The following is a 26588-nucleotide window of genomic DNA, read 5'->3' on the forward strand; positions in this document are numbered from 1 at the left end:
AGAGGGAGAGAGGGAGAGAGGGAGTGAGAGAGATGAGTGCGTGTGCGAGATGAGGGCGTATGTTAAGTTCTAAAGGAGTCAGGAATAAAGAGGACTCGTGCACAGGGAAGAAAAGAAGAGGGCTATTAAAATGAATGGAGAAGCATGCATAACACAAGCCATGTACTGTGTGTGTGCGTTTGTGAGTATGTTTGTGTGCGTGTGAGGGTGTATGTACACCCGTGTGTGTGTGTTTCTGCATGCATGTGTGTATATTTATTTATCGATCCTGCATCGCCCTTTGTGTGGCTCATGTCAGGATTAAAGCCCAGACTATAGTCTCGGAGTAGAAGGTGAACAAACCAACAATATCATCCACACGTGAAATACACATCATGAGAAAGCTCTATTGGATGAGTTGGTCCCACCCATGTATGGCCAATCACAATTTCCTCTCTTTGTTATATTAACCCCTTTAGCAAGCAAATATTAGTTATTTCAACACAGCGAATGCACTTGTCCAACACCAGCGGTGCATGCTGGGTAAGAGCAGGGAAAAACTATGCGAGGGAAGAGTATTGGATTGTATTTGTTGTTTTTGTTGCATAACCGCTTATTAAGTAAATGTGTACAGTGTTCAGAAAAATCCTAAAAAGTGCTTGCACTCACCGTGCACTTAGCCAGCTAATGGAACGTATCAGTGGTCCATCTGTGTTGAGCTCATTAAGTTGGCTAAAAATACAGGGTTCACAATAGGACGACGTGTTATGCAACAATATTTCAAGTTCAAATACTTTGGTCACATACCCAGCATACAAGCTAAGCAGTACTTCACAGTATTTCACAGGAGTAAACAGTAACTCGGCTTCACATCAGCAGCACTTTCATCATCAGTTTGGAGTTCTTTATAACATCTTATAAATATTACATCTGAAGTGAACACCTTTAAGAAACAGCCTTGTACTTTATAGAGCAGAATAAGATGTGAAATAAGTACCCTGAGTGGGGCAGAGGTGAGTGAAACATTGATTGAATCTGCAATATAGAGCAATAAAATCAGGGCCAGGACGGCTGAGTAGTGGTTAACATTGTGAACAATATGAGCAGTTCTCCCTCTCCGCCGAGGACACTTATCCAGCTCTGTCATCCTGCAGAGGTCATCAGACGAGAGACGCTGTTTGAGGGTCGTCTGTTTAGGAAGCAAGACTTCTGGATGCATGGAGAATAAAAGAGTCTGCCTCCTCTATTAGTTTCAACAGCTTAATCACATATGCATGCACACGCACATATACACACACACACTTTGTATTGTCTCTGCTACTATTGTTAGACTGCAGGACTTGGCTATGAAGAATATGCACAGCCTTTATACGTTGATACATTTTCAGGCCTTAACTATGCTACTCAGTATGGTGTGTGTGTGTATGTGTGTGTGTGTGTGTGTTTGTGTGTGCGTGTGTGTTTGTGTGTGTGTGTCTGTAACCTGAATAAGCTTCATGCTACATTCACCTGTGTCTCACAGATGGGTGAGCAGTGTATCTGGTTGCTTCTGTCCATTCTTCTCTCTAATTTCTCTCTCTCTCTCTCTCTCTTTTCCTATAGCTCTTTCTCTCTTCCTGTAGCTATCTCTCTCTCCTACTACTACCCACGCAGGGGTGTCGCCTCATGCTCTCTTTTCTCCTGTTGCCATGGCTACGGGTGGCATAGAAGCAAGATGAGGAGAGACCTAACGCTCGGTGGTTTAATTTATTTAAAATGTTCATCAAGTATTCTCTTAGGCTCCATATGGATTTGAGTCGACATTCCTCCACTTTGATCGTTGGCCTTTGTCCACATACACAATCATTACAAAAGTATTGTCCAATCATGTTTTGCAATTTCCAACTGAAAATTCCACGTTGATATTAACTGTGATTATAATTCAATGTGATGGAAGTCTACAGAGCATGTATATCATGTATATTAGAGTACCATATTAAGCGCTATATAAATTTCATTTATTATTATTATATCGTCACGTCCCAACGAATAACGACTTTGGAAGTATAGGAGCATAGGAATGTGATTGGTAATAATAGCATGTTGGACATTGTCTAATAATTATCCTGTAATGATTTGTTTGATGGAAAGTCATTTTTAGTGTTCGAAACTTCCACAGCGTTTGTTGAAGTTTTATTAGCGTAGCTAACAGTTTATTTTGGATTTCTCTGGGATACTATGGTCTCTCGAGGCATCGCAAATTGGAGGAAATTCCATTGTGCATTCTGATGTACAAACAAACCCAATATCCAAATGATACCGTCTGTCCAAACTGCTGCCTGTCTGTCTGCCATCCAGCCATCCTGTCTGTCTATCACTCTGTCTTCATTCCTGCATGCCTGTGCCTTAGGGTGGCAGTAGCTCAGGAGGTAGGTTGCTGGTTTGATCCTCGGCTCCTCCCAGCTGTGTCGAGGTGTCACTGAGCAAGACGCCTCACCCTAGCTGCTCTGGGCGAAGAAGTGTGGCGTCTGTATGAGCTATAAAAAGTAATGATGATGGTAACCCATCCTTACTCGAGAGGAGACTCCACTTCCTCTCCTTTCCTTCCTCCCTATGCCCGTGTGGGGGTCTTGTTGACTGTGATAGCTGTAGTAGTAAAGCTCTCTCCCCTTGTGTCCAGGTGCTGTACCTGCAGACGGCGGAGGTGACCCGGGAGCGGGTGTACGCCATGCACCCCAGCAGCAACGAGGGTGTGGAGGACATGTCCTGCCTGGCCGAGCTGCACGAGGCCGCCATCCTGCACAACCTGCACCAGCGCTACAAGAAGGACAGCATTTATGTGAGTGTGTGCGGGGGGGGATAGTATTAGGACAGCCTAACAGAGGTGAGGTTGTTCCACGTGATTTTAACAATGTGATCAATAAAATCACATCCAATGACTGATGTATTCCAAAAGTAAAAAATGCTGGAGAGGAAGTACCTCCCTTTGTTTACAAGAATCGTACACCTCCCAGCCAGCGATCTACACACAGTCGCACAGCCGTTTAGAGTGGACAGAACAACATGTCGTGAGAGAGACAGAGAGACAGAGATAGGTGGGATAGGTAAAGCGTCACAGCTACACCTTGTTTCGATGGACCCGCTGCTGTCTGATAAAATCTTACTGTGTGTGTGTGTGTGTGTGTGTGTGTGTGTGTGTGTGTGTGTGTGTGTGTGTGTGTGTGTGTGTGTGTGTGTGTGTGTGTGTGTTCGCGTGTCTGTGCTGTGTGTGTGTGTGTGCGTGCGTGCGTGCGTGCGTGCGTGCGTGCGTGCGTGCGTGCGTGCGTGCGTGCGTGCGTGCGTGCGTGCGTGCGTGCGTGCGTGCGTGCGTGCGTGTTTGTGTGTGTGTGTTTCTGTGACGGCTTGGTGAGCAACAGGGGAAATAGGAAGGCAAAAGTCTGGGTAGGACGAATGGTCTTTACGAGGGGATAGGTCGGTACACAGGAAATCATTTGACGATTAAGGCAAACAATCCGGCTGGGAGAACACAAAGACGTAGTCGGGACTAAACAAGCAAGAATCAGAAAACTGGGAAACGTAATAATGTCTAAGAAAATGCTGGGAAGCTTGATACAAAGAACGAAGACGAACTGGCACAGAGGAAGGGAAACACGCTGACTAAATAAACTGGGAGGGGGATGTTAATGAGGGAAAGGTAAAAACAATCAAGATGAGTGGGGACAATCAGAGATGTGAGAAACACAAGGACAGGGAGTGAAGTAATCAATTTCGGAGGGCAAGATGTGACAGTGTGTAACCCAGTGTTTGTAAATGCATGCGTCATGTGTTCCTATACTGTACATCGATGCCTGTTTCTAATGGTCCGCTATCTCTTCCAGTAGCCTTGCCTTGGATGGAGGCTTTTAGAGGAAGAAAAACATTTTTTTTTTATCTAGTCTCTTTGCTGTAAGTGGCTGTGGAGCTACATAGGGTACTAACAAAGTCAGGGACACTGGCAGAGAGAGAGAGGCAGAGAGAGAGAGAGAGAGAGAGAGAGAGAGAGAGAGAGAGAGAGAGAGGCAGAGAGAGAGAGAGAGAGAGAGAGAGAGAGAGAGAGAGAGAGAGAGAGAGAGAGAGAGAGAGAGAGAGAGAGAGAGAGAGATGGTGATCGGGACATAGGGTTCCTTCCTTTATTTTTGAGCAAAGAAACTGAATGTCCTGTGGTAGCTATCCTATTAACACAGAATAACATCAACAACAACACAGCGAATAACACAGAGAAAGAAAGACAGAGAATGGTGGTCCACACTTGCCCACATTTATACGAAGAGTGTCACATATGTCCTCCTCTTTCACAAGAGTGGAGGCATTAGCTTGAATCTGTGGCTGTAGAACTACGTCACCCAGCCTGCCTCTGGGGTTGCTGAGAGGCTAATCATGTACTTGCCCCATAACCAATTTTGAGTGTTCACAAAATCTGATAAAAAAGTATCGTTTTTTCTAACAACTCAAAGGAGATAATACACCAGGAACATTTGGAGAGGATCACACTTAACACACAAGCTCAGCCAAATAGTTCATCATTTGATGGTAGTTAACAGCCCTCGTGACGGAAAAAACAGGGAATCCTTTCTACAGACATTAGGTAAAAAAGGGAAGGACCTAATCTAGATGATGAAATATTGTCTGAACAGGAATTACTCCAAGCTGATCACGAACCAACCAGTTGTGTGAGCATTATGTGTGTGTGTGTGTGTTTTTGTGTGTGTGTGTGTTTTTGTGTGTGTGTGTGTGTGTGTGTGTGTGTGTGTGTGTGCGTGTGTGTGTGTGTGTGTGTGTGTGTGTGTGTGTGTGTGTGTGTGTGTGTGTGTGTGTGTGTGTGTGTCTGTGTTTGAGCAGTGAGCACACATGCATTCTTAATTTTACAGCAATGGAAAGATGCATCCCAGCACACATAGTTTGTTAGGTATAGAGGTAAAGATGCATAGAACGTGAAATGTGATGCCCTGGCTTGTACACACACCCCCGGGAAATCATGTGTGTGCGTGTGTGTGTGTGAGAGAGTGAACTGATATCCTCATACACACATACACACACTATTCTGATGAGAACATCAGTTTAGGGAGCAAGGTCGCTGCTCCTGCCTTGACGCTTCAAAAGCTCATCACTCATCACAAACTCTTTGCAGCCTGATTAAAGATAATGAATAGATGCAGATTATACATTGATTTATCCAGCATGTGCTTTTATCCAAAGCAACTAACAGTGGATAAATACACGGGTCATTAAGGAGCACGGGTACTTTTAAAATGCAAAGTACTTGAGTACATTAACACACATGAAGTTTATGGAATTTAAATCATATTATTTCCAATTACATTTCTAACCCATGGATATCTATGATAAAGCATGTAAAGTCTCTTATAATTATAAAAGTACATAATATTCTGACTGACTCTTGTCTTATCTTGAAAAATATATGGCCTGTTGAGCCCTTTGAGACTGTAATGGTGGTAATGGGTTGTACAAATAAAATTGAATTGAATTGAATTGAATCGTCAATTCGTCACAAATTTCCCGCTTGAGATTAATCCCGGTACCATCTGATCCAGACCAACATCGGCAGCATCCTGGCGGCGGTGAACCCCTACAAGCAGATCCCGGGTATGTACGACCCGGACCGGGTGGAGCTCTACTCCAAACACCACCTCGGGGAGCTACCGCCGCACATCTACGCCATCGCCAACGAGTGCTACCGCTGCATCTGGAAGCGCCACGACAGCCAGTGTGTCCTCATCAGGTCGGTTCCCCTCCCCCCCCCCCCCGGTCCCCCGTCCGCACGATGCCTGCTAGTACTGGGGCTGCCAACTGGATCTGGTCTGAAAAACCAAAACAGTTATTGTGTTCTTAAAGGTGACATTTTATACCACCAGGTGTGAGTGTGATTAACCATTATCCGCCATACATCTAGGTGGACACCCAGAAGACAGAAGAGGCCTATTTTCCAAAAGGCTTGTAATGGCTAGTCACACTCACACCTGGTGGTATATTACGTTACTTTAATGTCACCACATAAGTGTTGCCTGAAACAACAATTTTCATGAATAACACCTTTAAGAAATATTTCACAAATCTTGCATATCATTTATAATGGTTAAATCTTTATTTAGTCATTTATAATAATATCTTCTTATCCATGATCAAATATATTGGGTCAGGAATCTACCCAATAATATCGGTCTCCCATTAACTGAGCAAGCATCAAACTATGAAATATGTTTCAAGATTGGCTTTGCGTTAAAACATACACATCAAAGAGGAAAGTTATGCACAATATAAGTGATCAAGATCTATAGGAACAAATTCACCAGATACTTTCGGCTGGACAGTGGGTCAGGCTGGTCTCTCGTAATCGTATTGTGTGTCAGAGCGAAGGCCATGGTCAACACACTGTAAGCTGTCCAGCCAATCAGATTAAAGCATGTAGTAAACAAGCGGAACACCTGTGGGTGCTTGCATGTGTGTGTATGTGTGTGTGTGTGTGTGTGTGTTTATGTGTGTGTGTGTGTGTGTGTGTGTTTGTGCGTGTGTGTGTGTGTGTGTGTGTGTGTGTGTGTGTGTGTGTGCGTGTGTGCGTGTGTGCGTGTGTGTGTGTGTGTGTGTGTGTGTGTGTGTGTGTGTGTGTGTGTGTGTGTGTTGCAGTGGTGAGTCTGGGGCAGGGAAGACGGAGAGCACCAAGCTGCTGCTCCAGTTCCTGTCTGTAATGAGCCAGAACTCAGCAGGGACCCCCCCCACGGAGAAGAGCACCCGCGTGGAGGAGGCCATAGTTCAGAGCAGGTACACACACACACACACACACACACACACACACACACACACACACACACACACACACACACACACACACACACACACACACACACACACACACACACACACACACACACACACATACACATGCTTAGTGTGTATCAATATATTGATGTTGTTTACTGTGTTATTCTACAGCCCTATCATGGAGGCCTTTGGAAACGCCAAAACTGTTTACAACAACAACTCCAGCCGCTTTGGGAAGTTCATCCAGCTCCACTTCTCTGAGGGCGGGAACATCCAGGGAGGCTGTGTGTTTGACTGTATCCTTTCATGTGTCACCTTCTTTCCTAACGTCAGAGTCTACAGAAACTATTGGTCAATGAAACATTGGTAGTTGGACATACAGATGTTTATTTTTATTTTGTTTTCAGTGTAATTTCATTGCTGTTCAAAATTTTGGACCCAAAATCACATACGCTGCTTTCAAAATTTCTTCTCTAGGTTGAATGAAAACAAAATGTTTCTTTCCATCTACAAATCACACAAATCACAGTTGTGGTAGTAGATCATGGTTTTGGGAGAAGCCTGGTATGTAAATAAATCACAGTACCATACTACTCTATGTTTTTTCCTTAACCCTTTGCCTCCCAGATTTATTGGAAAAGGTAAACCTGTCACCCAAATTCTATAACCTTCGAATCAAATGTCAATCCGTACAGGACTCCACTTACTCTTCTTTTTTTGAAAACACATACCAAGAAATTTGAAAACTGTTCATTCAAATGCGTATAGCTGTGTTGATGCTGTTTGTGGATGGGTTGTGGTCTAGAACCGTGTGGTAAGGCAGAACCCTGGGGAGAGGAACTACCACATCTTCTACGCTCTGCTAGCAGGAGCCACTAAGGACCATAAAGGTGAGGAACGCTCAGGGTGAGACGCCTCTGATTGTGTGACGTCAGACATCCGATGGTGGAAGTTGTCTTTTCTGATTAAAATCAAATGCCTGATCAATCCACGGACATTCTCACTCTTACCTAATCATTTTTTTTAAAGGTTACTTTTCTGATGATGTCTATGGAAGTATTTTGAAGGGTTGTTCATTATTACTATAATTATTACTATTACTGCCTGAATATAGATTTATGTCATTCGAGAGCATGTAGGGGTTAGGTATCTTGCTAAAGGATGCAGCAAAGTACCTGTTTGTTTGGGAATCTAACAATTACTATCCCACCACCCATTCACCTGTTTCTTACTCTTGATTCGCATTTTGCATTCCCTTCCCAAAGAACAATATTTCCTGGGTGAACCCCCTGAGTCCTTCCACTACCTCAACCAATCAGGATGCATCAAGGACAAAAGCCTGAATGACAAAGAGCTCTACAACAGTGTTATGGTTGGTGTCATTCCCCTAAAATGGCAAATTTACACTCGACCAAACACACTCCCTTTATTTCCATGATAGTCGGGGTCAAGAAGAAATTGGATTCATTTTTGGTCATTAAATCCTCTTCTTTAAATGAAAGCCGCAGAGCTTTGGATGGAGCCTTGATCTTTTGAACCCTTGAATGAGAAGCTTTGTCCACTATGCTGTGAACTGTGTGTCTGCAGGAGGCCCTGAAGGTGCTGGAGTTCACGGAGGAGGAGAGCAGGGACATGTTCAAGCTGCTGTCTGGAGTCCTGCAGCTGGGCAACATCGAGTTCATGACCGCCGGAGGGGCTCAGATCACCACCAAGCAAGGTGAGCCCATTCAGACGCACCTGAGGGTGTGTGTGTGTGTGTGTGTGTGTGTGTGTGTGTGTGTGTGTGTGTGTGTGTGTGTGTGTGTGTGTGTGTGTGTGTGTGTGTCTGTGTGTGTGTGTGTGTGTGTGTGTGTGTGTGAGTGTGTGTGTGTGTGTGTGTGTGTGCGTGCGTGTGTGTGTTTGGGCGTGCAGACTGTTGAATGTGAGTGTGTGTTTGTGTGTTTGGTTTATTGGTGTGTCAAACCAATGGTAGTCAATGCTGTGGATGTACACACAAGCATGCACACACTCATGCATTCACACTCAAAAACACACACACACACACACACACCCACACACACACACACACACACACACACACACACACACACACACACACACACACACACACACACACACACACACACACACACACACACACACACACACACACACACACACACACACACACACACACACAAACATACCCACCGAACTAACAGCTGTGTGTCTGTGTCTGTGTGTCTGTGCCTCTCTGTGTTTGTGTGTGTGTGTGTGTGTGTGTGTGTGTGTGTGTGTGTGTGTGTGTGTGTGTGTGTGTGTGTGTGTGTGTGTGTGTGTGTGCTGTGTGCTGTGTGTTTCCAGTGGTCAGTAATGCCAGTGACCTGCTGGGTCTGGACTGCTTCCAGCTCTCTGAGGTGCTGACACAGCGCTCCATCATCCTCAGAGGAGAGGAGATCTGCTCCCCCCTCACCATAGAGCAGGTACCGCACGCGCACGCCAACACACACGAGACAACCAGTGCACGCCAAATCACACGCGACAACACGTGCACGCCAACACACACATGGCAACACACGCACGCCAACGCACACACGAAACCCCACCGCACAACTGTAGTCATTGTCGCAGTCTAAAACAACACTTGGTGTTATGTTTTAACACAAATAATCATTGTGAATAAAAATATATTTAAAATGATTTTCAATATGAATTCTGAATTATTTTGTCTTTCAAAACACTTGGGCATGTGTGGACCTCTGTGGACCTCTGTTCTCTAGGCAGTGGTTGACTGCGGCGTCTGAAAGAAAGTCACGCTTCTCGTACACTTATAGGGGTGATGGGGTGTGTGTGGATTTCATTTTGAGTTTGAAGATCACGTTCGAGAGAGGGTTAGGCTTCCCGTACACCAACAGCATAACGCCCCAGTGTGTGGCGCATTTCTTACACAACATTGCTTGTTATAACGCTCATATCCCAAAGTCGGCGTGGGTCGTCACCATGGGGATAACAAAACCCCCTTCTGTTGCGTTCTCAAGCCAAACCACATTTTTTTCTCAAAGTGTTTGTTTTCCGGCTTCAACAGTGACAATTACTTTACCTTCTCCTCTCCACAGGCGGTGGATTCCCGGGACTCGGTTGCCATGGCGCTGTACGCACAGTGCTTCTCCTGGATCGTCCGCAAAATCAATCAGAAGGTCAAAGGGAAAGAGAACTTCAAATCAATCGGTATCCTGGACATCTTTGGCTTCGAGAATTTTGAGGTCAGAACTCTGGACGGTGAAATCGTAGACACATTCTATCTGTTGAGCACAGCAGACTCGACGGTAAGACACGTTCAAACACTTAACTTGTATGTGTGTGTGTGTGTGTGTGTGTGTGTTTGCGTTATCTCCCTCAAGGTAAATCGGTTCGAACAGTTTAACATCAACTATGCCAACGAGAAGCTCCAAGAGTACTTCAATAAGCACATCTTCTCGCTGGAACAGCTGGAGTACAACAGGTACAGATTAATGAGACTACATGGGAAAATGTTTCGGTTCCTTTTGTCAGTTAATGTCCTAAGAATGTGTTGAGTGTAATACAACCCAGGTCATAACTATTCTTACCAAACTAGGCTACTACGTTAGTATGATAGTCGGATTTATCTTTGTTTGATCGTGTTGTTGGATCGTGTTGTGGATCAAACCAAAAAACATGATCTATCCCTTTTGTTTTTATTGTCGTTTTATTTTACCCTTCATTTCTTTGGTCTTTCTTTGTGTTCCACAGGGAAGGAGTCCAATGGGACGCAATTGACTGGATGGACAATGCAGAGTGCCTTGACCTCATAGAAAAGGTTTCATTTATATACCATTTTATATTATATACCAAATTATATATTTGAAGTTATAATAAAGAGTAGACATGAGTGAGCAGACCCATCAGCTAAATGTCCCCTGGATGGATACAGGAAACATTACAATATTGTCCAAAGTCACTTGGGAGATGTAAGTGCTTTTACAGCCGTCAGTTTTATCCCTGTTATGTTAGCTTAAAGTGTTATTTTCATCGGAGAGATGATGTGTGTGTTGGATTTGCTTCCCTTAAAAAAATATAAATAGCACATGAACCTGATTATCTGAGCTGAACTTATAACCCAATGTGTGTGTGTGTGTGTGTGTTTGTGTGTGTGTGCGTGTGCGTGTGCGTGTGCTTGTGTGTGTGCGTGTGTGTGTGTGTCGGTTAGAAACTGGGCATGTTGGCTCTGGTCAATGAGGAGAGCCGCTTCCCAAAGGGAACAGACTTCACCCTGATGGAGAAGCTGCACAGCAGACACTCTGTAAGATGGTCCACATGTCTATCTGTCTGTCTGTCTTCTAGAGAACATTGAGTTTAACAAGGGGCTGTACTTACGAATACCTCCTGGGAATCTATCAAACAAATCTGCAATTAATATAAGTCTTATATTAGTAGTATAATAGGTGTGTATTATAGTTTATTATTACTCTTGTTGTCATAGTTATATAATAGTAATAGTAGTAGTAGTAATTTAATGTTAGGGAAAGGGTTAGTAGTTGTACTAAGAACTACTAAACATTATTTCTGTTTAAACATTACAACATTTGTTGTTTTTCCTCCGATTGTTTCATTTTCTAACAACAATGATGACTGCAGTTGGGCCGTTGGGTTTCGATGTCTATTATGTGAATCTACGCTGAAATGCTGCCTGAATGCTGCCCGGTGTTCAGCATATCTCAGGCAATGCGCTCTGTCATCTCCCGCTTTGGTGAGAGGGAGTGGGGGAAAGCGAGTGCGGGTCGGGAGTAAATTTGCTGAATTCACCTCAGCCTTTTAATCATGTGACACAAGCGCAACAATGCCCCCTAGTGGCTCAGCAAAATACATTTCCTAGGATAAAGATTCATGCACCAGTACCCAATGCTGTGACTCCGTAATCAAACGCATACATTATTACAGTATTTTAGAAAAAATACTATATATTTCTTGGCAGAAAGATGCCTTTTCAACAAATAATTAGGAAAAATCCAATGCATATTTTTGATGAGCGTTTCATAGTGTTGTAGTCAGAATCTGGCACTGCTTATCACAAGCCTGCGTTTGGGGGTCAAAAGTCACCACTCGCCACTGAGAAGTCATAGTAGTATTAGAAATAGTAGTAATAGTACCATATTATTGCTCTAGCAGAAATTAGTAGTAGTAGTATATAATGAACTTATTAATCGTAGTTGTAGTAGTAATAGTATTATTCAACCAAAGTTGTTATGTTTCTGCAGACCAATCCCTACTATGTGAAGCCCCGGCTTGCAGACCATCAGTTTGGCATCAAACACTACGCTGGGGAGGTGAGTTAAAGTCCAGATTAGTATCCTCCACACCTCCTCTCCATTAGGGTGAGGGCTGATTGTGAGTGATGCGTGTTTACGTGTGACTCTGTTAGGTTCTGTATGATGTGCGAGGAATCCTGGAGAAGAACAGAGACACTTTCAGAGACGACATCCTCAATATGCTGAAAGAGAGCAGGTACAGTAAAGTATAGTAAGGTCAGTAGCTATTGAACCATTCCTATATCAGTTAAGATACTCTCTACCTTTACATCTCTCGTATTGGTGAATAAGACAGGATGCATTGGGACGAGTAGTAGATTGGTGGCGGCAGTTATTCTGTCATTCAGCAGTTGGCAGTGACTTAAGGTCCTTGTCATTAAGGAGCAGGTAGGGGTGAGGTGTCTTGCTCGAGAGCACCTATAATTAGGCGGTGGACATTGGTGATCAAACCCGGAGCTTTTGTGTCGGGAGTCATTCAGTAATGGGTTCCTTCTCTGTCCAGGCTGGACTTCATCTACGACTTGTTCGAGAAGGTGGGCAGCAGAAACAACGAGGAGACTCTGAAGATGGGCACAGCCAGACGCAAGCCAACTGTCAGCTCCCAGTTCAGGGTCAGGAAAACACACACACACACACACACACACACACACACACACACACACACACACACACACACACACATATGAATGCACACACACACACACACACACACACACACACACACACACACACACACACACGCACACACACGCACACACACACACACACACACACACACACACACACACACACACACACACACAAACACACACACACGTACGCCTGCAAGGACACACACATGCTCATTGCTCATTTGCACACACACACACGCACGCACACGCACGCACGCACGCACGCACGCACGCACGCACGCACGCACGCACGCACGCACGCACGCACGCACGCACGCACGCACACACACACACACACACACACACACACACACACACACACACTCAGAAACTCAACCAGGTGCCCCCACACTCAACATGACAATCACTTGACAAAGAACAGCCCCTTTTCTCTATCGTGTTTCCGTTTTGTAAAACAAATACATGAAAATCTATAAATACACTCAATAAAATGTCAGATTTCTTGATCACAAAAGATGCCTGAGACTGAAACAATGAACAACAATGTTATAGACAGTTGATGTCACCATGGGGATAATCTCTGCCGAGAATTATGATGGAAGAGTGGATTTTTATGTCTTGCTACGTTAATGAATAACTGAAGGATGTTCTTGTTACTTGTTCTCTCCAGGACTCCCTCCATTCTCTCATGGGGACTTTGAGTGTGTCCAACCCTTTCTTCATCCGCTGCATCAAACCCAACATGGAGAAGGTGAGTCCAATTACCAATGGAATGGGATTGAGATATTTGAAAATCAATGTTGATTCTCTTAATTTTGTATGGTTTTCATCCAAAAAGAATCCAACCGTGTTTGACCCGGAAGTCGTCATAAATCAGTTGAGGTATTCTGGGATGTTGGAGACGGTGAAAATCCGTCGCGCTGGATTCCCCGTCCGAAGGACTTTTGTAGACTTCCTCTCACGGTGTGTATTAACAACCGTCATACACATATTCTCTCTCTCTCTATCTCTCTCCTCAAGAGTGTGTGCAAATGCATAACTACTTCTCCCACCTCCCAGGTATAAGATCATCTCCAAGAACAAGGTGTCCACGGTCGGAGATGATAAGAAAAAAAACATGGACCTTCTGACCAAATATGACAAGACTAAGAAAGAGTGGCAGATTGGCAAGACCAAAGTAAGAGTTTACAAAGTTGCTGCCATCTTGTCCAGTAGACTCATCTAAAACGGTCTTCTTCACCAAGCGGCCATCTTGGTTCCAAACGCGAACTGGTAGGGGGAACTGAATGTAAAATTCCGCTTTCAGTTAGCCAACATCTATGACCAGGATGGAACCATGCTTGCCGTTAGGTGAATAAGGCAATTTAATTAATTTGATGTTAAACCCTCAATTTATGAATCCATGTGGCAATGGTTCACGTGAAAGTATTGTTTTTGTACAAAATGTATCGATAGCGTTGAAGATTGAACCGCCCCTGCCTTCCCCCCGTGTTCTGCCCTTCAGGTGTTCATGAAGGAGGCCCTGGAGCAGCGTCTGGAGAAGGACCGCGATGAAGTACGCCGGGCCGCTGCCATGGTGATCCGCGCCCACCTGCTCGCCTATTCCGCCAGGTAAGAAAACACGCTTCCGTGCCCCACTTTTGTTTCTCAATGTCTCATTTACTCAAAGAGCACTCGTCATGCTCATCAGAATACAAAAGGCCTAACATGTGATGCAACACTACAAGAATATCAAATAGATTAATGTATTAATTTGTTTCATGAAAAGTAAACATCAGAATCCCAAAGATACATTTGAGATAGAAATGTTCATGCTGATGAACCCTAACCCTAAACCCTAGCCCCTAACTCCTAGCCCCTAACCCTAACCCCTCACCCCCTTACCTCTAGCTCCTAACCCTAACCCTAACCCTAACCCTAACCCCTAGCCCCTAACCCAAACCCCTAACCCTCACCCTCACCCCATGTGCGATGATGTAAAACTTGAAAATGAAAAAACTTGGAAAAAAACATAGTAGCCAGTGATGTCCCCCTCACCCACGTCAGACGACGGCTTTGTTCATCTTCTCGATGTCAGAATCAGCATGACCCCCTTTTTCCCCCCTGTCGACAGGAAGCACTTCAAGCAGGTCCGAAGCAGCGTGCTCACGCTGCAGAAGCACTTCCGCAAGCACATCCTGCGCCGGAGGTTCGTCAGGCAGCGCAAGGCGGCGCTGGTGCTCCAGAGACACCGGAGGGGGCAGGTGGCCCGCAGCCGCGTCCGCAAGATCAGGGACGAGAGGAAGAGGCTGAAGAGGGAGGAGGAGGAGAAGACGAAGAAGAAGGAGCAGCCAGAGGCAAAGACAGACGGAGGAGAAGGAGGAGGAGGAGGAGGAGGAGAAGAGAAGAAGCAGGAGGTGGCTGGAAAGGGAGCAACGAATGAAGAGGAAGGGGAAAAGCCAGATGTGAGTGTGTGTTTAAGCTGTCGATAAAACTGTTGAAGAACTCAATTGACTTTTAAATAATAAAACGAGATGAGGAAATGAGTCCTTAGCCCAAGTGAAGGAGTTCAAGTACCTCGGGGTCTTGTTCGCGAGTGAGGGTACTATGGAGCGTGAGATTGGCCGGCGAATCGGAGCAGCGGGGGCGGTATTGCGTTCGCTTTACCGCACCGTTGTAACGAAAAGAGAGCTGAGCCGCAAGGCAAAGCTCTCGATCTACCGGTCGATCTTCGTTCCTATCCTCACCTATGGTCATGAGGGCTGGGTGATGACCGAAAGGACGAGATCGCGGGTACAAGCGGCCGAGATGAGTTTTCTCAGAAGGGTGGCTGGCGTCTCCCTTAGGGATAGGGTGAGAAGCTCAGCCATCCGTGAGGAACTCGGATTAGAGCCGCTGCTCCTTTACTTAGAAAGGAGTCAGCTGAGGTGGTTCGGGCATCTGGTAAGGATGCCCACTGGGCGCCTCCCTTGGGAGGTATTTCAGGCACGTCCAGTGGGGAGGAGACCTCGGGGAAGACCCAGGACTAGGTGGAGAGATTATATCTCAACACTGGCCTGGGAACGCCTCGGGATCCCCCCGTCAGAGTTGGTCAATGTGGCCCGGGAAAGGGAAGTCTGGGGCCCCCTGCTTGAGCTGCTCCCCCTGCGACCCGACCCCGGATAAGCGGACGAAAATGAGATGAGATGAGATAATAAAACCCAAACAAGCACACCTGCTGTTTTAAAGGCCAGCAGACACACACACTATTATTATAATATAAACTCCCTGATGGTTTAGTAGTGTACAATTTCTGTGTGATTTTCCAAAAACTTAATAATTTTAGACCTCTTTATGCGTTACTTTGCTCCTCATCCCACCCAGTGTAAGTCATGTCTCTAAGCAGCTCTATTTCCCTCCCCATGGACACAGTAAGCGTCCTTACTGTTTCTGTGTGTGCATGTGTGTGTGTGTGTGGGCGTATGTATGTGAGTGTGTGTGTGTTAGCTTGTGTGTGTGTGCGTGTGTTTCTGTGTGTGTGTGTCGTAAATCAAATAAGTATGGGTGTTTTTGCATTGGCTACAAATAAGCCCAATATCAATTCACACAATTCTTCGCCTTGAGAGGTTTTCAGTGTTTGCGTTGTTCATTAACCGACCTCCCCTCCCAGGTGGAGACCCGCCAGATGGAGGAGATCCTGAAGCTGGAGCGGGAGATCGAGCGGCTGCAGAGGAAGCGGGAGGACGGCGTGTCCCTGCTGTGCGAGTCCTCCAAGCAGGAGCTGCAGCTGCGCCGCGACGCCGAGATCAAGCGCATGAAGATGGAGGCGTCCCGCAAGGCCACCGAGCTCATCGACCTCCTCAACTTCGGGGGTCTGGACGCTGCCCTGGTGGACGCCGAGCCCAAGGCGCCTGACGCAGAGGTCTGTCTGTCTGTCTGTCTGTCTGTCTGACGCAGAGGTCTGTCTGTCTGTCTGTCTGTCTGTCTGTCTGTCTGTCTGTCTGTCTGTCTGTCTGTCTGTCTGTCTGTCTGTCTGTCTGTCTGTCTGTCTGTCTGTCTGTCTGTCTGTCTGTCTGGCTGTCTGTCTAGATGGCTGGCTAGATGGCTGGCTGATTGACTGTCTGTCTGTCTGTCTGGCTAGATGGCTGGCTGATTGACTGTCTGTCTGTCTGTCTGGTTAGATGGCTGGCTGATTGATTGATTGTCTGTCTCTAGAGTCTTGTTAAATTCAATAAGTAATCACTGATATAAGCCGATCAAATATCCTTCCAGCTACAGAACAGGAGGCATAACAGCCAAGAAACCACACACGGTGTTTGTCTGTCACACTCTCCGGGGACATCCACTTGGTGATGTCATGTTTTATAAAGAAGCACGTGTTATACTTATAGGAACGACTCATTTCTTCCGGATAGTATCTTTTGAATCCATCTCTGACCGACCACACCTCCGTCCATCCTCCGTGTCCCGCAGGTGAAGCCGGCGCCAGGGGGGGCGGGCCCCGCCACGGCCACGCCCAAAGAGGAGGAAGTGGACGAGGGCTTCCACGCCGAGGAGGAGTGCATCCCCCTCCCGGACTTCCCGCCTCCGGCTGAGAGCGACGCCCCCCTTGACGTGGAGATCCTCGCCCAGCTTCCCCCTCCTCCGCCCGCCTTCGCCGAGGGAACCCTCGCCTCCGCCCCTCCCCCCGCCGCCGAGGGCGTAGCGGCGCCGAGCCCGGCCGGCGCCCCCCCTCACCCGCCCGCGCCCCCGCCCCCGCCCCCGGGAGACGGATCGGGCGTTCCGGCACCTCCTCCTCCACCTCCTCCACCCCCTCCTCCTCCAACTCCTCCTCCTCTACCGCCGTCGACGGCGCCCCCGACCAAGGCGGACGGCGAGAAGAAAGAGGCGGGAAAAGCGGAGGAGGGGAGGAAGGTGAGCATGGTGGAGAGCCTGGGCGACGGGGAGGAGCCTATCTACAGCATGCCCGCCGACACCGAGTCGGACTACGACCAGGAGGAGGAGGACGGCTCGGTGAACGCCGGCGACGACGGCTCCGCCTCCGGGAGCAACCGGGGCAGCGCGGCCCCCACGGAGGAGGAGGAGCACCCCAGGAAGTCGACGTGCACCAACGCCAGCGCAGGGTCGCACCGCGGCAGCTCCGACTCGGTGAGGAACGCACACGCGCCCGCGTCTCCCTCGCACACGCGCACATGCGTCGTCCTCCTGCGCACACACACACACACACACACACACACAGATCTACGTCACAAGCATCTACCTCACACGCATCTTAACTCCCACGCACACACTCATCTACCTCACACACACACACACGCATCTACCAAACATGCATCAACCTCACACACACACACACACACATTTACCTCATGCCCGCACGCATCTACCTCACGCAAACACGCATCTTCCTCACACGCAAACACAAGCATCTTCCTCACACGCAAACACAAGCATCTACCTCACACACGGAAATGTTTAGGTAGTGGTGTTATATTCTCTAACTTGTGGTTATCTGTTTGTTATTATTGTATGATTGCTTAAAAAGGTTGAGGGTTTGAGGGATTTTTTAAAATGGCCTTCCATCCTTGGAAATGATGTCACTATCTTGAGTTTGTCTTAATTTAACTCAAGGAAATTAAAACAAGTCTTCCGGTCAATCTTTCTTCCCTCCAGTACGGGGACAGCGATGACGAGCACGACGGCCTACTGGACACCGATGAGGAGGTGGGCGTCGGCCACCGGGTCAGCATCCTCAACGGGAACGGGCCGCCCTACTTCCACAGCTACCTCTACATGAAGGGTAACCCGTCCTGCATCCTCTGTTTAGTCTGTGTCATGGGTGTCCCCGGTGTCCCATGAGGCCAGATTCTAACAGCGCTGCTTAGTTGAAAGTGATCATAAGGGCCAATGAACCCCCCCCCCCCCCCCCCCCCAAAGACATCCAATGAGGAAAGGAGAAAAGGACGGCAAAAAGGCAAAAGGTGCCTTATAAATTCATCAATTATAAGGCATTTATAATTATCAATTATAAATTAATTGCAGAAAAATGAATGAATCTAGTCATGACGAGATGAGATGCTGTTTGTAGTTCACCCAAACCACAGATTGCTCCTTGTAAGCACAGGCCAGAAGGTAGACCCCTTTGCAGAGCTTCCTCTTCCTCTGCCTCCCCAGCCGGTCTGATGATCCCCTGGAGGAGGCGCTGGTGCGTGCTGAAGGACGAGACCTTCATGTGGTTCCGCTCCAAGCAGGAGTCCCTGAAGTCCGGCTGGCTGTACAAGAAGGGAGGGGGCCTGTCCACTCTCTCACGCAGGTTGTTGTAGGAGTTACTGGCCACAGCCAGCATGCCAAGTCCACTGCTGCATGCTCGGTTGTTTTGGTTTGTTATTGGTATGAGCTGCTGTGGTTGAGATTCCAGAGTTGTACAGAGATAGGAGGAGAACAGAAGAGAGCAGGATTTTGATCCAAAATACCCAAAAATTGAAATTGAGACAGAGGCACGAGCAGTCATCCCCCAAAAAAATTATTTATATCAAAGTAGATTATAGCTGACACATCGCTAGGCTATTTTTAATAAGATGACATTCAGGCAATAGCTCTTCAAACTCACCTACAGCACCTTTGATGGAAAACATCAAAGAACAATCTTCTTTCTCACTTTTTCCTTTTCTTTCATTTTTTGTGTTGAGGAATGAATACATTCGGGTCGTTAGCGCTTCGGGCTGATTTGTTTTTCCTCTTGGGGAAACAAACTCATTAAGCAGTTGGTGTTTGTAGTGTGGTCACCGACATAAAGGTATGCCTGAGGCAACCAAACATGGCTTGTTGTTCCATAGTTTGAATGGTTTACAATAAACAAGCATCAAGTCGCACGCGTGGTGATGGCCTTGTTCCCATAACAATTCCTTTATGCAGTCAATGCGGGTCAATCTCCAGCAACGTGCCTTTGAGCAGGACAGTAGGCCTCCACTCCAGCCCTGAGGTTTTTTCTTCTGGGCCTTCCTCTACTTTGTTAACAATGATTAAAAATATTCATAAAGACAAGCAATGAACAATTATTTCAATCTGTGTGTGTGTGTGTGTGTGTCTGTGTGTGTGTCTGTGTGTGTCTGTGTGTGTGAAATGTCCTACCTCACAAGAACCCCATATGATGATCCATTGAATGGTTGTAACAACTTCTGCTTCTGTCCCAGGAACTGGAAGATGCGTTGGTTCGTACTGAGGGACAGCAAGCTGATGTACTTTGAGAACGACAGCGAGGAGAAGCTGAAGGGGACTATCGACATTCGGGCTGCAAAGTAAGACCCTTCCTTTGAATAAGATACGAAATGAAATCATATATATTAACTAATACTGAATAAGTTTGATATTTCAGACCCTACATTGTCCAACACTTGTTCTGCATTGCAATAAAATGTATGACAACACAAATGCACTCCAGCTGATGAGCAGTGACCCCGTGGTTCAACAGGGAGATCGTGGACAACCACGAGAAGGAGAACGCGCTGAACATCGTGACGGAGGAGCGGACCTACCAGGTGTTCGCTGAGTCCCCAGAGGACGCAGGGTAAGGAAAGAGAAGAGTGGGTATTTCTACACGACTTTACTTTACGCCCGAAGATTTTTCAATCTAACTCATTATTACTCTCTCTCTCTCTCTCACTCTCTCTCTCTCACTCTCTCTCTCTCTCTCTCTCTCTCTCTCTCTCTCTCTCTCTCTCTCTCTCTCTCTCTCTCTCTCTCTCTCTCTCTGTCCCTCTCTTTGTCTCTCTCTCTATCTCTCTCTCTGCAGTGGATGGTTCAATGTGCTCAGTAAGGTGCGAGTGTGCACTCCAGAGCAGCTGCTTGACATGTCCCATGAGCAAGCCAACCCCAAGAATGCTGTGGTCAGTATCTCACCATCTTTCCACCTTCAAAACCGTAAAAACATCATAACATCTAGTTATAATTGTCCATCATATTTATATACATATGTCGATTTCATATATATCTTTGCATATTTTATTCATATTAATCCTTATTAACACATTTATTACATCTAAATCAATATAATGCATGAATTACTTAGCAGCTATGTTGAGCAGTGTCCTTAACTGCACAGCAAGTTATATCGTCCAATACTGTTATATTTAGACAGTCATCTAGACAGTGCAGATGTTAATTAGATGCATTCGCGTTCTTCTTCTAGGGCACCCTTGACGTGGGTCTGGTGGACTCTGTGTGTGCGTCGGACAACCCTGATCGGTACATCAACATTTTATAATAACAACAAAGTGTGAAGTCATTGGGTAAAGTAATGTCCGAATCAAAGACGAGGACTCACGGCCAGGCCTTGTGTTTCTATCGTCCACAGTCCCAACTCCTTCGTGATCATCACCGCGAACCGCGTGATCCACTGCAACACGGACACGGCCGAGGAGATGCACCACTGGATCAGCCTGCTGCAGAAACCCAAAGGAGACGCCAAAGTCGACGGCCAGGAGTTCCTGGTCCGGGGTAGGGAGGAGGTGGAGGAGGAGCGGTCGGGGGGCACCTTGAGTGGTTTTAGATTTGTAAAAAAAAAAAAAAGACCATGGCTTGTCTTGCAATGGTTGACACCGCCAACGCAGTGTATGTGTGTTTTGAGTGTGTGTATGATTGTGTGTGTGTGTGTGTGTGTGTGTGTGTGTGTGTGTGTGTGTGTGTGTGTGTGTGTGTGTGTGTGTGTGTGTGTGTGTGTGTGTGTATGATTGTGTGTGTGTGTGTGTGTGTGTGTGTGTGTGTGTGTGTGTGTGTGTGTGTGTGTGTGTGTGTGTGTGCCGTGAGAAATGTAATTATGTTAACATGAAACGTCCCCTATCGCCCCTTACCCTGCAGGCTGGCTGCAGAAGGAGATGAAGACGAACGCCAAGAGCACCTCCCTGAAGCTGAAGAAGCGCTGGTTCGTGCTCACCCACAACTCCCTGGACTACTACAAGAGCTCTGAACGCAACTCCTCCAAGATGGGAACCCTGGTGCTGAACTCCCTCTGCTCCGTCGTACAGCCGGACGAGAGGGTACACCGAGAGACAGGTGAGTGCAGAGAGAGAGACATAGAGAGAGACGGGTGAGTGCAGAGAGAGAGACAGAGAGAGAGACGGGTGAGTGCAGAGAGAGAGACGGGTGAGTGCAGAGAGAGAGACATAGAGAGAGAGACGGGTGGGTGTAGAGAGAGAGACATAGAGAGAGACGGGTGGGTGCAGAGAGAGGGACATAGAGAGAGACGGGTGGGTGCAGAGAGAGAGACAGAGAGAGAGACGGGTGGGTGCAGAGAGAGAGACATAGAGAGAGAGACGGGTGAGTGCAGAGAGAGAGACATAGAGAGAGACGGGTGGGTGCAGAGAGAGGGACAGAGAGAGAGACGGGTGAGTGCAGAGAGAGAGACAGAGAGAGAGACGGGTGGGTGCAGAGAGAGAGACATAGAGAGAGAGACGGGTGGGTGCAGAGAGAGAGACATAGAGAGGGGGTCGGCTTAGCTCAGAAGGTAGACCAGTTGTCTTGTAACCGAAAGGTTGCTAGTTCGATCTCCAGCTCCTCCTAGCTGAGTGTTGATGTGTCCCTGAGCAAGACACTTAATCCTAACTGCTCCTGACGAGCTGGCTGTCGCCTTGCATGGTTGACTCGGCCGTTGATGTGTCAATGTGTGTATTAACCGATGTAAGTCGCTTTGGATAAAAGCGTCGGCTAAATACCCTAATTGTAATCGTAATAGAGAGAGACAGGTGAGTGTAGAGAGAGACAGGTAGGGGAAGAGAGAGGGGAAAGAGACCCACACATATGATCAGTTGGCTACAAGCACATGGGAACATAAAATGGGTTCATATATACTGTATATATTTGTTATTGTGTCATTATATTATTTATTAAATGAGGATATTATGGATTAAATGAAGCAGGCGAAGGAGCTCAGTATTGGTGTATGTCTGTGTGTGTGCAGGCTACTGGAACATCGTGGTGCACGGCAGGAAACACTCGTACCGCCTGTACACCAAGATCTTGAACGATGCCATCAGATGGACAGCAGCCCTACAGGGAGTCATAGACAGCAAGACCCCTATCGAGACCCCCACTCTGCAGCTCATCAGAGACATCAGGGTAACACACACACACACACACACACACACACACATATTAAAACACATATAAACACAAACACACACACACACACACACACATGCCAGCACGCACTCATGCACACACACATTGGTCTGATCACCTATACACATGCACAAACATACACACACACTCACACACAAACACACACATACCATCATCTCAAATAGTAGTTTGTTCAAGTTCCGACGTTAAATAATGTCACATTTCAAAATAACATACAAACAAAATCTCAACTGAATTTTAAATCTGTGTGCTTCCAGGAAAACAGCGTGAACCAAGATCTGGTGGAGCAGATGTATCGGAGGAACCCGATCCTGAGGTACACCCAGCACCCCCTGCACTCCCCACTGCTGCCCCTGCCCTACGGAGAGGTCCCGTTCCGTGAGTACACCCCCCCACCCCACCCCCTACATCTCTGCTGATCAGCTGTTAAACATAAGGACAGTCAATGGCGAAGATCGTAGATTAGTTATTGAAACAATCGCAAATCTATGTCAATGCCATCATCATTTGACCCAAAACGTGTGTGTGTGTGTGTGTGTGTGTTTTGCATTGCGTTGTGCAGTCCAGAGGAAGCTGGGATACGCCAGCCTCCAGGACGAGGCGGTGCGGGTGTTCAACTCCCTGCAGGAGATGGAGACCCTGGGGGACACCGTGGCCATCATCCAGGGCATCCTGCAGACCTGCCAGGACCTGCGGCCGCTCACCGATGAGGTAATGCTATAGTTTGTCCTTTTTAACTTTTACATTTTACTTATATATGTTCATTAGTTGTCAGACCATACAAAACAAACCTTCATCTTCCCTATCAACCATTGTTTAAAATAGGAATGTTAATTACAAACCGTGAAAATCCCAATCCCATGACCATCCCCTCTTACTTACAGTGTCTGAGTGTCTGTTTAAGCTGGATTTGAACACTACGATATTTTAAAAAATGTCAGAAAAGAAGGAAAAATTAATAGTAGCCAAATGTCTGATACTTTTTCAGTACCGTTGTGTGTGATCGGCAAAATGAACTATGTTGTATATGAAATAACATTATACTTTTGGCTATATACTGTTTTCTTTAAATTACAGTCATATTTTAGTAACACTGATAAAATGGCACAGATTACTATGTTGATGACATATTACCAAGTTTAGAGCAACAAAATGTCTTTGGGTTCACTAGCTCTCTAACCGTTATTTTTCTTTGAAGGTGTATGCACAGGTGATCAAGCAGACCAACCACGTGCCTCAGGATAACATCCAAGCCAATAGGGCACACTGGCATCTTCTCACCTGCATGAGCTGCACCTTCTTGCCCAGCCGAGGTATTCTCAGATACCTGCGCTTCCACCTAAAGAGGTACATGTGAGCATGTCTAGCACTATGAGGCCGGATTGTCTAGGTGTTAGTCGTGAATTACAGCCCAGAGGATGAAGCATGAAGCCTAACCCCTACTTGATCCTGAATGCCATGTGTCTAAATCCATTATCCTTGATCAGACTCCTTCACATTTTCCCGGAAAAACGTATATTACAATAGAAATCAGCCCATAGGCTGTCCTACTTAAAAGAGATGTAGGGGTAGTTCTAATTTTTAAGATAATCGCATGGACATTTTTTGTCAGAGAGCCAAACAGTGTCTCCAACGACACCCATATCGTAACATTCATAATAATGCAAATGTAAAGTAAACTGTGTTAACTCATTCTGCCATTGATAGTGACTTAACAGACATTTATTCAAATGAATAGAGATTGCCACAAAATACACATAGTCCCTTTAACCCTCTGAATGTTTGTGTTGATGATTCAGGGTACGTGAACGTTACCCAGGCACTGAGATCGAGCGCTACGCTACTTTCATTGGGGAGTCCCTGAAGAAGACCAAGACTCGTGAGTTCGTCCCCTCGCAGGAGGAGATCGCCGCCCTGCTGGTGAGGCAGGAGATGAGCACCACCGTCTACTGCCACGGAGGAGGCTCCTGCAAGATCTCCATTAACTCACACACAACGGCTGGACAGGTGCGCACGCGTACATAAAACACATAAACACACATACACACACGCATATGCTCACACACACATGGACATGGACATGCACAGACACACACAGAAACACACAGATGGACATGCACACACACATGCTCACACACACACTCAAAGACATGCTCACACACACACACGCACACACACACACACACACACACACACACACACACACACACACACACACACACGGACATGCACACACACATGCGCAACCACAGACACGCTCACACACACACACACACACACACACACACACACACACACACACACACACACACACACACACACACACACACACACACACACACACACACACACACACACACACACACACACACAGACAGACACTCACACACACCAGAAAAATGTCATGTGGTTATATTCAACCTTTTTTAAGTTGCCCATTGGATAAGAGTTTCTCGTCTGTGTTTAGGTGGTGGAAAAGCTGATCCGCGGCCTTGCCATAGAGGAAAGCAGAAACCTGTTCTCCCTGTTTGAACACAATCAGTGCACCGACCGAGCTCTGGAGAGCAGGGTCATTGTTGCGGATGTCCTCGCCAAGTTTGAAAAGTACACGCTCAAATAACCCTTTTATTATCAGCTGTTACTCACGCTTCAGCGGTTAGACACAATGATACCACATCCCAATTCCTTTAAATCCTATTTGCATACCTGCTTTGCTTATTGATTGATATCATCTCATAGGCAGTCAAGCTTTCACAACAGTGTTTCTGTCCGCTCTGTGTGCCTATTTTTAGACTGGCAGGAAGTGAAGAGGAAGATGAGGAGGGAGAGTGGAGGCTCTACTTCAAGCTCTATTGCTTCCTGGATGTAGAGAGCATGCCTAAAGAAGGAGTGGAGTTTGCTTTCATGTTTGAGCAGGTGAGCTCACGACAAACACGACACCAAAGGTTTTGTATTGTCATTGTTAAAGCAAGAGCTTTGACGTTGTATTTTGGATGGTCTGTATGTCTAGCTCTCCCTTAATCCCCCTGTCTCTCTGTTAGGCCCATGAGTCTTTGATCAGCGGCCATTTCCCGGCCTCGGAGGAGAATCTGCAGAACCTGGCGGCTTTGCGGCTTCAGTATCTCCAAGGCGACGGCGCCGGCAGGGCGGGATGGAGCCTGGGCAACGTCTATCCAATCGCGCGTCTCCGCCACCGCATCATGCACTCCACCAAGCCGGGGACAGGGGCCGGGCCGGGGGCCACGGGGGCCGGAGGGGCAGGGGTGGGGGATGGGAAGGGGGTGGCCGGGATCCAGGGGACTGTAGGAGGGGCCCCAGAGAAGCGTAGGACCCCCAGCTTCCTGGACGGCACCCTGAGGAGAAGCTTCAAAACGGGCTCGCTGAAGAAACAGAAGGTATGGAGCCGAGGACTGTCTGAGGGTATTACTGTGTTGATTTGTCTCACAGGGCAACAGACGGAGAGGGCGTCGCCATGCTGACCCATGAATGTAGCTTTGAGACACGCACTGACTGCAGGGAAGCCATTGTGTGAGACTGTTTGCAGTGCTGGCTGGTAGATAAGGCTTCGGCGATATCGTGCGAGCTGCACTCAAACCGGCTCGCACGCCAGTCAAAGTTGACAGGGCATGTGCTCTGTTGTAGTTGTACAGCCACATGGTGTAACAAAATCAGACATTGTTAATGTCTTCTTCAGTGTTGCTTCAGAACATCACCTCCCATGGATCTGTAAAAACCCATACAAACACCTTTTTCAAATTAAGGAAGATAAAATGCTGACGAT

At 46.8% G+C, this 26588-nt stretch overlaps 1 protein-coding gene across 1 annotated transcript in view; it reads left to right on the forward strand.

Moving 5' to 3' along the window:
• myo10l1 (myosin X, like 1) overlaps positions 1-26588 on the forward strand; it is a 42764-nt gene that overhangs the window by 14872 nt on the left and 1304 nt on the right. The window contains exons 3-41 of the mRNA XM_056589748.1: positions 2639-2797; positions 5550-5737; positions 6640-6774; positions 6946-7070; positions 7402-7415; positions 7580-7664; positions 8040-8146; positions 8362-8491; positions 9118-9236; positions 9870-10016; positions 10155-10255; positions 10525-10591; positions 10982-11074; positions 12030-12098; positions 12194-12276; positions 12583-12691; positions 13383-13463; positions 13551-13675; positions 13772-13889; positions 14217-14323; positions 14826-15108; positions 16347-16592; positions 17144-17818; positions 18344-18470; positions 18845-18986; positions 19864-19968; positions 20142-20237; positions 20463-20556; positions 20859-20914; positions 21024-21166; positions 21527-21721; positions 22626-22783; positions 23065-23185; positions 23370-23518; positions 24006-24154; positions 24607-24814; positions 25275-25411; positions 25600-25723; positions 25849-26202. Of these exons, the coding sequence (XP_056445723.1) occupies positions 2639-2797; positions 5550-5737; positions 6640-6774; positions 6946-7070; positions 7402-7415; positions 7580-7664; positions 8040-8146; positions 8362-8491; positions 9118-9236; positions 9870-10016; positions 10155-10255; positions 10525-10591; positions 10982-11074; positions 12030-12098; positions 12194-12276; positions 12583-12691; positions 13383-13463; positions 13551-13675; positions 13772-13889; positions 14217-14323; positions 14826-15108; positions 16347-16592; positions 17144-17818; positions 18344-18470; positions 18845-18986; positions 19864-19968; positions 20142-20237; positions 20463-20556; positions 20859-20914; positions 21024-21166; positions 21527-21721; positions 22626-22783; positions 23065-23185; positions 23370-23518; positions 24006-24154; positions 24607-24814; positions 25275-25411; positions 25600-25723; positions 25849-26202 (5724 nt within the window). The remainder of the gene's footprint in view (positions 1-2638; positions 2798-5549; positions 5738-6639; positions 6775-6945; positions 7071-7401; positions 7416-7579; positions 7665-8039; positions 8147-8361; positions 8492-9117; positions 9237-9869; positions 10017-10154; positions 10256-10524; positions 10592-10981; positions 11075-12029; positions 12099-12193; positions 12277-12582; positions 12692-13382; positions 13464-13550; positions 13676-13771; positions 13890-14216; positions 14324-14825; positions 15109-16346; positions 16593-17143; positions 17819-18343; positions 18471-18844; positions 18987-19863; positions 19969-20141; positions 20238-20462; positions 20557-20858; positions 20915-21023; positions 21167-21526; positions 21722-22625; positions 22784-23064; positions 23186-23369; positions 23519-24005; positions 24155-24606; positions 24815-25274; positions 25412-25599; positions 25724-25848; positions 26203-26588) is intronic.

Source organism: Gadus chalcogrammus, chromosome 5 (assembly GCF_026213295.1).
Source record: "Gadus chalcogrammus isolate NIFS_2021 chromosome 5, NIFS_Gcha_1.0, whole genome shotgun sequence".
In the NCBI taxonomy this organism is placed as follows: Eukaryota; Metazoa; Chordata; class Actinopteri; order Gadiformes; family Gadidae; genus Gadus; species Gadus chalcogrammus.